Source organism: Humulus lupulus, chromosome 5 (assembly GCF_963169125.1).
Source record: "Humulus lupulus chromosome 5, drHumLupu1.1, whole genome shotgun sequence".
NCBI classification, from domain to species: Eukaryota; Viridiplantae; Streptophyta; class Magnoliopsida; order Rosales; family Cannabaceae; genus Humulus; species Humulus lupulus.
Genome location: NC_084797.1, coordinates 10,173,303 through 10,186,139, shown reverse-complemented (window position 1 = coordinate 10,186,139; position 12,837 = coordinate 10,173,303). Strand labels below are relative to the sequence as shown.

The window sequence follows — 12,837 nt, the reverse complement described above, 5'->3', positions numbered from 1 at the left end:
GATGTTTTACTTTGTTCATAATATTTAGTTTAAGGTTTTATATCTTTTTTTCACAAGTAAGCTTTTTCTTTTTGGTGGCTAATGTCATTCAAGTAATCAATCTAACATTCCAACTTAGTCTTCAATGTAAATAATAGTAGTATATTCAAACAGACTAAGAAAAATGACTAAAACCATAAAAAAGTATATTCAAAACTAAAGCAAAAAAATGAATGCAATCTCAGAGTGTTGTGCTCATAACAGGGTGAAGAATTCATATACTTCTTCATTGAAATAAAAGCTATAAACTTTTTACATGAACTCAAAACTCAAAATTGAATAGAATACTTCTCTTATGATCATAATCATTCCTATGTATACAGAACCAAAAAGAGCTATGAATAGCAATTTAGAGATGAAAAGCCTATATATAAACCTAATCACAGAACATGTTATGCATCAAGTAAACTCAAAAAATTATAATCTCAAAGAATACCCATTTGTACAGAATCAAGCTTTGGCCGAATCATCACTAACCCATCTCCAAAAATGCTTCTTTACAGACACAGCTTCATCTGCAACCCTAGAATTTTCGCAATCCTTGTATTCACCGTCCTCCACCGTGCAAAATTCTCCGTCGGGAAGGCCATCCACAAAAGCCTCCACCGAATGCAATTCATACCGAGCAGGCAAACCCGGGTACGACAACGAGTTCCGCTCCTCCACCGTCTTCCGGTAAGACCCAGGAACGATTCTCACAGCAGACCCATTAACAACAGAACCCAGCTCTTCTTCAACGGCCCGAACCACAGCCGACTCAAGATCCTCAAATGGCTTCATCTTCTCAGATAAAGGTCGTTCCCGGCTCCTAACGCTACCGTCCGACAACTCCTGATGAGACTCGATCAAAACCCTGCGATCCTCGTCGAGAATTCGGATGGTGACGACGTGAACGGTGCGAACCGGAGGAGAGGAATCGGCGAGAGAGGTTTCGCCCTCGGACAGCTCGAGCCAGAGATTGTGAACGTTCTTGGTACCGGGCTTGACGCCCCAGGAGGCGAAAGAGTCGGAGGGCAACCGCGGCTTGAGCCATTCCGATAAGGACTGGGGGTTGGCGAAGTGGGCGGTGGTGTTGGTGGAGGTGGTGGCGGTGCGGTTGTGGAGGGACATGGTTGAGATTTTGAGAAAACGACGAGGGCAAAACGGGAAGGATAAAATTGGGGGCAAAGGTGGTCTTGCGGAGGCGGAGGAGAAGAGGACGCAAACGGAGATTGCCGTGAGAAAAAGATCGGGTAAGGTCGGGAGCTTGTGTGGGAGGTTGAGGTGGCAGTTTCTGATTGGTTGGTGAGAGTGCGGAGGTGACATGTCAGTATTTAAGTGGCTTAATAAAGAGTGGTGAGGGGTTTGGGGGAAGTAGGGGAACGGAGGAGGGAGGAGGGTGTTAATGGTCAATTCATGTCATGGCATTGATTAGCTTAAGAAGATAAAGATAAGAGGAAGGGAAGTGGAGAAGTGTTTGTTTGGATATTGAGATTATAACGTTCTGTTTCGGGTTACTGTCAAAACTCTGGACCACACAAAAATTGACGGACTTTCACATCATCATAATTTTGGGCCTAATCTGGGCTGAGAAAGACAACTTGGGCCCAAACCAAGATACTTTAGAGATTTTTTTATTTTTATTTTTCATAAATATGGCTTTTATGCTGTGTAAAAATATGAGGATTATACTTTTTTTTAATTTGTATGAGAAAATTTATTAACGAAAAAAAAAATATAAAAAATACAATTTCTAACTAATTAAATATGGAAAACTTGATAAAGAGTAAAACTATAATATAAACTAATTTGTATAAAAAAATATGGGAACTAAACCCATAAAAGTGAATATTCTTAAAAAAAAAAAAAAAATGTCATATTTTTGCAAACTTTATTAAAAAACTCATATAAAATGAAATTTCCTTTTTTTTTTTTTTTATAAAATATGGTAACCTATTTTAATAAATATGGTTTTAACATAAGTTTTAAAAAGTCATATGATTTTTTTTTATCAATCAATTATTGAGTTTTGAGATGTGAATTATTGTAAGATCATTATAATTATATACATATAACAGAAAATAATTACAAAAATTACCTACAAAATTTTATTTTAAAAAATACATTACCGCTTCATCAAAAAATATCAAATTTAAAAAATAATATACTTAAATTGGAAACATTCTCGAAATCCTGAATTTCTCATTTTCTGGGTTTTCAAAAGTAACATTTTGGCTACTTATAATGGCGATAATTTACCAATTTGTTACTTTTTCATTAAAAAAATGTTTATTTTTAGAGCATATTAATTCATATACATTTTGGTTACCTCCAAAAATTATTTGTTGAAATTTCTTTATTTTAAAAATACTGATTAGTCTTTTTAGATTATATTATAGCGCCTTACTATTTAAGATATTTTTACATTACCTTCAAACTTGTTTTAAGAACTAATAAGTTACAGTATAGTATATGTTGACGCGGTTCTTCGCCAACAGGTAATTAAGAGAAGAGAAAGGGATTAGTACTGAAAGTAGAACCGTCACAGATATGAAATCTTATAGGATGAACTAGGTGACTCGAGACACTTTTTTTAAGTGGTTCGAAGGTTAAAATCCTCCTACTCCACTAGTCAATATTATTGATATCTTCTGGGTATGTGGTTTACACAGTATATAGTTCTTCAAAGACTATTTTTCCCAACCCCTATCAACTCCCAGGGTCTCCATATTTATAGGAGAAGGCACCTGGAAGTTGGTAGGGAGGTCATCCCGTGACCTTACCATTTGTCATATCAACTCTGTGACATTCATGATTAATTCCTAAACCTGACACATAAGTGTGGTCTAATCAGCATGGAAGGAGAGAATGGGCCGCACGGCCCAATCCAGCTGTGGGTGTCTGATACGCACGTTCTTGCTGCGTATCCGAGAAGTCAGGGGGATATCGGACACGTGATGTCAGATATATGCACGTTTATCTTGCGTGTGTTGACTTCGTAGAGGGTCAGAGCTTCGTGGGCAGCCCGTGCCATGAGAAGCTCGTAATACGAGCTTCTCCCCTGATCTGACCTTCGGCCTTCTGATTCTGGGCAATTTGGGCGAGCTAATATCCTCGGTCTGTGGCGCCTCGGACTAAACTTGACTAATCCGAGGCACGACCTTCTAATCAGCCCGTGGGAAAACCAGGGCGTACAGTATACATAACAAATTATTATATAGCTTGACATCAAAAATTATTTTTAGTATACTATGTAGTAATTTTTTTTAATGAAAAATTTTAATTCACTTTTTAGTTACTAATGTAATTGCCATGTAAATAATAGTGTTTCTTTTATTAATCAAACAAAAAAGAAATTTAGAAGTTACTTTCAAATTATAATAAAAAATATACATTTAGGTTTTTTAATATGAATTTTGTTTAACCAAATTAACAATCAACTACATAGTTACTTTTTAAATACAACACATAAATTACTTATTACAATTATTGAATACACCATTACATTTTTTTTAAACAAAACACTTTTTGGTTAAAAAATAAAACAATACAAACATAAACAAAATGGATATCCCATATTTTTCAAAAAAATGACAACAAAAAAAAGTCATATAAAGTGTAAATTCCGCAATATTTTAACATTTTTTCTAAGACAAATTACAACAAATATGAGATTTTGAAATCTAATTTGAAAAATATGAAATCTTTTGGAGTTATATATTTTGGTTCTTTAAATTTACAAGTGGGACAAAGCTACATTTTTTAGTAAATAGGGCAAATTTTCTAAAGTGAAATCAAAATAATACTAAACCTTTTAAAAAATGAGTTTATACCTTTTTGGACACTGTATTTTTTCCATTACCTGTTTGGACTCTGTGTTTTAACAAATTACTTTTTGGACCCTATGTTTTGTAAAATGGTTAAAATAGAACCATGAACTCGATTTTGGTCAATGTTTTCTCAACTAAAATCACAAATAATTTACCAAACTAACAATTCAGAACAAAAATAAAATCATTCTGCTTAAAAACTGTGTTGTTATATTCAATTTTTTCTTCATAAAAATTGAGTTTAGAATTCTATTTTAACCATTTTACAAAATAGAGGGTCTAAAAAGTAATTTGTCAAAACATAGAGTCCAAACAGGTAATGAAAAAAAACACAGGGTCTAAAAAAGTATAACTAAGAATTAACTTTACAAAATTAACTTTATAATCCTGAACTTCAACTTTAAAAAATTCCTTGCATGTAACTAAGAATTAATAATAGGATTCATACCATTTTATTTTCTTGAATTTTAACTACATACCACTTATAACCTTGTTTCTTTCAAATTTCACAACTAATTTTGATTGCCAAAATGAATCAGAGATAACTTGTGACATATTTTAATCAAATTTTTTTTTTTAATGAAAACCACAAAATACCCATTCATTGCTAAAAAAATGGGCTATTGGGACACAGTATTAGGGTGCACGTCTATTCGCACACATTAAGCCGCGACAATTACAACTTAAAAAGCCTCTCGTCGTTTCACTTAATCCTAAAGCATTATTAGGTTGTGTTTCTCATGACTCAATAAAAATTTTAAGTCAAGAGTTGTGCAACCCAATAACTCTTATATAACAAGGGTATAGGGCAAAAACTTATAATTTTTTGCAACTTTCTCTCACGCACGAGCTCCACAACAAACAACATAAGCCCCCATTCCAACGGTTCTAGGTATTTTCTACTTTTTACACTTGACTTCTTAGTGAAATAATATTGTCCATTAATTATTAAAAGTGTAAACTATATAATTTTTTACATTAAATGTTAGGTTTTGAGTAAGATTTAGAGAGTAAAGGGTTTTTAAAATTTTCAAACCCTATAAAATTGGTTTGAAAGGTTTTTGGAGGTAGACTTGCATCCACATTAGAGGGTAAGTAGTTTATTTTAAATTGTTTTTGTTAGATTTATTTTTATTTTTATTTTTTGTAATCTTTGATTTTTTTTTAATTAAATATGAAAATTTGTATTTAATATAGATATTTCAATTCAAATCCAAAAATGGCTTTACTTTTATACATATCATTTTTCTTAATTTTTTTAAAATCTAAAAATAGTTAACTTTTTTTTTTGTTATATCAAATTTTTTTGACAATTATTTATTCATAGTTATTTTATTTTTCTTAATTGAATCTAAAAATATAACTTTTTTATTATGTATTTTGATAAACTTTAGTTTTTAATAATAATTTGTATTAAATTATATATTGTAATATATGTATAGTTAATCTAGTTGTATGCTAGGATTTTTATATTAATTTTAATAGGTATTTCTTTGGATCAGTATTAGAGCATTAATATGCTTGACATTTGTGAGAGGTATGTTATATTCGATTTTTATAATTATCTTTTTGAATTTTTTAATATAAATTTAGTAGAGTTTAAATACTTTAAATATAATTCATAGTGAAGTAAGATCTGAGAATTTTGTGTTACGTAATAATAACATAAGGTTGAGAACTTTCGTGATTTAGTGATTTAATGAAGTAGATTCTAAAAGTTTTGTATGTTGGAATGATATAAGGATGAAAACCTATATATTATTTGAATTGTTTAATTTGAATACGAAAGATGACTATATTAGTAAATTAGGAGAAATTTATGCTGTCTAATTTTCTATAAAAAAATTCAGTGCTTAGTTGCTTTGTACGCTTATCTTTTGTGTTTTTGTATCGTATTTTCTATAAATATATGCATGATATGGGAAAAAAATGACTTTGTTCTTTCAAAAATTAGATAATGACGATGATATTTGTTTGTGTTTGCTGTGTTCCAACAAGTTTATATAAACTTGTGAGAATTGTCATTAATAATGTTAATTAAGGGTTATAAGGATTTTAATTGAAGAGTGGATATGTTAAGTGTTATAAAGAGTATCACATGATATGAAACATTATATTTTACATTTATTCAAATTATAATCTATAGTTTATAAAAATGATTAATTATAAGTAAAAAAAAAAAAACTTACAACATTATATACACTGAGGGACTTAACAAAGGCACACCTGATTTTTTTAAATATTCAATTATACTTGTCTACCTTTTTTAATATACATATATTAACTTATTTTTGTATAATTTTTACTACTGTATCTTTATTGAATGTTTTTTTATCTATTCAACATATAATTTTTGTATTTACTCACCATTTATATATTTTAGTATTATATAGATGTACATTTTTCTCATGGGAACACGGCCCTACGTGGATCAACCCTTAATGGGGTGAGGAATCTCCAACTAAATGGGGAACTGGGAGAGGACTTAGATAAGTTTTAATCCACGAATGTTAAATGGGGTAGGGATGACACATCCTATTCCGACGGAACTCTGTTTAAATTTTTATTTATTTTTTTATGTATTTTATATTGTTCTTTATGTGTTATTGTAGTATATTAGTAACTTTTTTAATAATTTAAATTTTATTTGGGATAATATCTAGTATTTTAAATAATAAATATTGTGTGATATTTTAATTTATATATAATTAATCAATTTTATTCTAAAATTTTAATTTAAAATTTAATTTTTAAATAAATGAGTTCACCATAAGAAATTTCTCGCCTCTTTAGGAGATTCCCCAACAGGCAATAAGCAGGAATAATAATTGTGATTAAAATTATAAATGGAAATAAAGACGTAGGGAGCACTCCTCAATTTTATATCATTAACGGTGTACACACTTACATTTCTTTTTATATAATCAATATGAATATTTAATTTTAATAAAAACAATAAAGTTTAATCTTTCTAATTCAACTTGTATTGCGACGACTCAATATTTTTCCTAACAACCAACATGTTACTCAAGTCAAATTACTTCTTTAAATTAATTAATCATATCAGTCTAACCATTGATCTTAGTCACAATCTTCCAGAAAAAAACAGCTTGAATTCAAATGTTCATACAAAGAAAAAGAAGACAAGACATATATAATATAATATTGTTATGTTTCCATGTTTCAATTGAAGCTTACATACAAGTCTCCATTGGAGCCAGTATTAACACATAGAGGGGACACTATTTTCATTTTTAATAAAGATTATACTAATGTATATACAATATATAGATTTTTCTTTTTATTTTAGGGGGCAATATAAATTTATACTGTATTTATATATATATATTTTAATTAATTCCTTAATTAGAAAACTTGAGGGTATTTTGTTCATATTCAAAAAAAGTTTGACTAAAAAAGGTTTTTTTTTTTTTTTATGCGCGTGAAAAATAACTTATTTGAACATTATTTTTGACACTGTGAATTATTCGAAATTTTCTGAAAATTTACAAGATATTTTAAATAGTTATAATATACACCGCCATAAAAAAATTTTTGTCGAAAATACTTCTCGAGTTAAAAACTAAAAAGGAAGTGCACCGATGTGCCCCTTTTTAAGGGGTGCACGGAGAACTAACCTAAAGTTTTTATTATTTGTGGTATGGAAATATAAAACTAAGCGAAAAATACTAGTAGTTTTTTTTTTAATCATTGATATATTTATTATTTGAGTATTTACTGTTTTCGATTGTTTTTCTTTCAAAATTAGTGATATTTTTTTAAAGAAAAATCTGTTTAAAAAAAAAAACTAATAATGGTCTCTGACTTAATTTATTTCCTGCCTCTACTACCATAAAGACAATATATTAATAAAAATTGGCTGTGTAATCCTGTGGTACATATGTTATGTGCATATTATATAAATATATATATATATATATAATGCTAGAAAGAATAGATTAACTATATAATATTTGCTACTTTTACACTTTCCATTGTCTAATCATATTATCTCTCTCTCTCTCTTTTTTAATATAAAGTTCATGTATATATATACTAGGTAACGTTTACTTAATTTTATTTAAAAAATTATTAATTTTTTTTATTAAATTTTTATGATTGTCATATAAATTTTAAATAAATAAATAATATTATATATAAAATAATGATATAAACATATTAAAAGAAAAATTAAACCAAAACATTACTTGTGATTTCAAAAAAATAAATAATATAATAATTTTTTAGATCACAATCTACTTTATTTAAGGTACAAATCATTTATTATATTATTTAAATCACACCTCAATAATTATAAAATAAACTTATTTATTCTTGATAAAAGAGAAATGTTATTCTAATTTCTTAAGTAGTTACACAATTATATTATTTGTACACACACGACATTTACATATAATGTATTTATAATATTTTTTGTTATTTAATATAAATATATATTTATATAAGTTAGATTAAGTAATTAAAAAAATAACATGTTTTCTTTTTTAAATATAAATGATAAAAATTTTAGGCTATTTAGGATTTTTACCCCCCGAACTATTACATGTGCATTATCGTGCCCCCGATTTTTTTAGGCCGTTAAAAAATCCCCCCGATCTATTCACAGTCATGTAAATTAGGACTTCCGTCCAATTCCGTTCATTTTTTGTAACATGAGGATGATGTGGCCTTTTTTTTTACATGATTTGGATATTATAGCCTGTTGACATGGGATGACACGTGGTCTAAAGTGTGAGTTTGACTCCAAATCCAACTTTTTTGTCCACATCATGATTTGGATATTTGTCCACATCATGATTTTTTTTAAAAAGTAATTAAAAAAAATCAAAAGAGGCCCGAAACCCTACTCTCCCATCTTTCCTTTTCCCTTGCTCCTTTTTCCCTAGCCGCTGTGTACACCCATTATGAGCACCTCGCCCCCACCATCATCTCCGACCACTTAACCACCACAATGCCAGTCGCAGCAACCATCTCCACCTCCACGACTATCTCGTCGAACCCAGCCCACAAATCCAAGGTCCCCAACGTTGGCGTTCACCTACACGAAGCCTCCCATCTACCAGCACCCAACACCACCCTGGTGCGATTTTGCACTTCCTTCGAGTAGTACAAATGAACACCTCCAACCACGACCACGACCACCTCACATCCCTGAGCCGAGAGCCCAGGTGCAACCCCTGCATTTTTGTGTTTCTCGCCAACCCCCTGCTTACCAACACCACCGTAGCCCGTCACCCAAAGTCGATCCCATCATCGACATCGCCTCAAATTTGTCATTCAAGACACACACCCAATCATTCTGCAATTTTGACTCATATGCCTACTTCAAGAATTTGAGTAAATGCCACAAACTACTTTCTCCTCTGCTTTTATTGTTGTATTATTGACTGTGAGAGTTGAAGAAGAAGAGAAAAAAGAAAAAAAAGAAGGAAAAGAAGTGTCGTGAAGAAGGTTGAAGAAGAAGAGAAAAATGGGGAGACTGTAGAGAAGAGAACAGTGTCTACGAAAAAAAAAAAGTTGGATTTGGAGTCCAACTCACACTTTAGACCACGTGTCATCCCATGTCAGCGGGCTATAATATCCAAATCATGTAAAAAAAGGCCACATCATCCTCCTGTTACAAAAAATGAACGCAATTGGACGGAAGTCCTAATTTATATGACTGTGAATAGATCGGGGGATTTTTTAATGGCCTAAAAAATCGGGGGGCACGATAATGCACATGTAATAGTTCGGGGGGTAAAAATCCTAAATAGCCAAAATTTTAATCAAAATTAAAATTATATATTATATATTATATATTATTATAATAATGATATTTTATAACATTTAAATTTATATTAATATAATTATCAAAATATCTAGTTTTGTATTTAATATTATTATAATAATGATATTTTATAATATTTTAATTTATATTAATATAATTACTAAATATTTATTCTACTAAAATTTTATAAAAATTATATTTATATATTATAATAATAATAATAATATTTTATAACATTTGAATTTATATTAATATAATTATTATTTATCTAATCTTGTATTATGTATTATTATAATAATGATATTTATAACATTTAAATTTATATTAATATAATTAATAATTAAATATTATTATAATAATGATATTTTATAATATTTAAATTTATATTAATATAATTACTAAATATTTATTTTTAATTAGTTTTAAAAGTATACTCCGTTAAATATTTAGAATATTCCTTTAAAGTTAACAAAAAAAATTATTAAAACCAAGAAAATCCGTTAAATACACACTCTTAAAAGAAAAATAAACCAAAGAATTGAAGCCAAGTAGCATATTATTAATAAATGTAAAAGATTAGTGTAATTTTATGTAATATAATAAAGGGAATTGATAAAAAAAAAAAAGGTTCTATAAAGAGCAAAAGAAACACAGTGGAAGGTGCTTTACTTAAGATGATCCACCAAAAAAAGATAATAATGATAATAATAAAACTAAAAATAATAATAATATGTAGAAAAAAGAAAAGAAAAAATTAGTTGCGTCTTGACGCAAGAGTATAACTCTAGCACTAAGATTCGAATCTTAGATAACAAAATATGAAAAAGTTTGGTAGGTTGGTCTTTGCCACCATAGTATTGCTATAAGTAATCATAGAATTAATACATTATTTCTTAATTTCTATAACATATTTTTCTATTTTTAAAAAAAAAAAAAAAATTTATATTGTCAAATTAAGAGAGATATGATTCCACAAAAAGGGAATATTTTTCTTGCCCATAATAGATAGTCTCTCCCATGTTTCACCTTTTGCAGCTCACTCAAACTATATAATATATAAAGAAAATTTTAGAGTGCAACCCATGTTTTTGGTAACACAGATACACTATTTTTTGTTTATAGTATTAGAATAATTTTTGGCGTAATTTTTTTTTTATGATCGTATAAATTATAATTATTTAGAATATTTTTCAAATTTTCAGAAAATTATAAATAATTTACAATATCGAAAATATAGTTCAAATATGTTATCTTCCACACGCATTAAAAAAAAGAGTCACGCATGTAACAGACTATTTAAACATTGTTTTCGTCACTGTAAACTATTTAAAATTTTCTAAAAATTTGCATAATACTCTAAATAATTATAATATTTATGATCATAATTTTTTTTTTTTTCCGAAAATCATCCCGATATAAAAAAAAAAAGAGGAGGAGGTGCATCGTATACCTATTTTTAGGGGGTGAACTCTAGAAGTACCCATTATATAAAATACATAGTTCGACCAAATAATGGTACCCTTGACCCACTTAACTCACTTTATTATTATTCTATATGTATATATATATATATATATAACCCATTCAAGTTCTCTTCATCAACATATTTTTTCTTTATAATATGGGCTTGCCATGCTTGAGTATTAGAACTCTCAAACTCTTTCAAATCACACGTTATTATTCTTCTTCTTCTCTATTTTCCCATCTAAAACACTTTCTCATACTCATGATTTTTTCTCAACAACACACTAGTATTGATCATGATGATGATCATGATCGTCCTCCTCCGTCCTTGGTGGCAGTCCCGGCGGTGTTCTTCATGGCCGAGTCAATCAAGAAGCAACTTCCGGCGATGCCCTACAGTAGCTTGGTGGAGAAGAGTAGCACCAGATCATCATCCTGCCTTACTAGTTGCATTGTGTGTATGAATGAGATAGAGTGCAAGGAAGAGGTTAGAGTGCCAATCAACTGTCGCCACGTGTTCCATAAAGAGTGTTTGGATGCTTGGATTGACCAGGGTCAACCTTCTTGCCCTCTTTGCCGATCCAAGTTGTTGCCCTCGTCAGAAAATCATCAGGATGAAGATCAAGATGGCCATGATCCATGGAGGAAGGAGAGGATGTTGTACCTTTTTGGAGACGATTATCTTTTTGAACAACACAATTAATAATAATTACATTTATTTCTCTATTATATTGTGATTTTTACAAAAATATTGCTTTTTTTAAAAAAATAAAGTTATTCTATGACTTATTATTATTTTTTACGAATTTTTAGGTTTAGTTTCTCATATTTTTGTATAAAAGTTGGTTTATGTCATAGTCTTACTCTTAATCAAATTTTATTAAGTTGGAAGGGTAATTTTGTAATTTGATAATTGTTTTTTAGCTTAATTGATTTTTTAATATTAATTTTACATAACTATTTTTATATTAAATTTTTCTTTGGTTGTTTTGCATTTTTTTTAATATGAATTGAGTTTATTATTATAAACATTGTTTTTCTTTATTTTTTTTAGATTGTATATTTTTTTTCAAAGCGTGAGTAAGATAACCAGTTACTTGATTGATCTTTTACAGTTATGTAAAAAAAAATCATAGATCTAGGCTAAATAACATGTATCGGGAGAGGTAACCAGTTACCCTGAGAGGAGTAAACTTCTGCATTAAGAGAGGTAACTAGTTACCATAAGAGGGGTGACGGGTTACTCATATTAAATATGAAAAGAAACATCAAATTTATTTGAAGGAAAAAAAAGAAAAACACTTCATTAAAAAAGGAAGAAATAACTATGATTTTAGTAACCAGTTACCATAAAAAACCCAGAAATATACACACATATCAGAACGTGAAGATAACTGGTTACCATAAAGAACCCATAAATATACAAAAAAACGAGAAGGTAACTAGTTACCCCAAAAAATATATACACAAAGACAAGTTACCACAGACCTGAAGAAAGAAAAGAAAAAGAAGAAAAAAAAAAAAAAAAAACAGATTCACCCCTTCCTCTCTCTCCCCATTTTCTTCTCTTCCCTCACCAAGAATCCTAGTTGCCGCTTACCTCTCATTGTCGACCCTCCACTCCGACCACCTCCTTGCATCACCTCCGACCACGAACCACCCTCCTCCCTCGCTTCCAACCACCACCAGAACCCTCTATCCTTGCGCACAGAACCCCGTCGCAACCCCAGCTAT

The 12,837-nt window shown here is 29.6% G+C and overlaps 2 protein-coding genes across 2 annotated transcripts; one reads left to right on the top strand and one right to left on the bottom strand.

The window, feature by feature from the left end:
- Nucleotides 1-245: 245 nt before the first annotated feature.
- LOC133834378 (uncharacterized) lies at nt 246-1,473 on the bottom strand. Its single transcript, XM_062263978.1, has one exon. The coding sequence runs from the start codon at nt 1,342-1,344 to the stop codon at nt 490-492; it is 855 nt and encodes a 284-aa protein (XP_062119962.1). The 5' UTR covers nt 1,345-1,473; the 3' UTR covers nt 246-489.
- A 9,892-nt stretch (nt 1,474-11,365) lies between these two features.
- On the top strand, nt 11,366-11,806 carry LOC133778826 (brassinosteroid-responsive RING protein 1-like). The gene has a single exon (XM_062218848.1). The coding sequence runs from the start codon at nt 11,366-11,368 to the stop codon at nt 11,804-11,806; it is 441 nt and encodes a 146-aa protein (XP_062074832.1).
- Nucleotides 11,807-12,837: the final 1,031 nt, after the last annotated feature.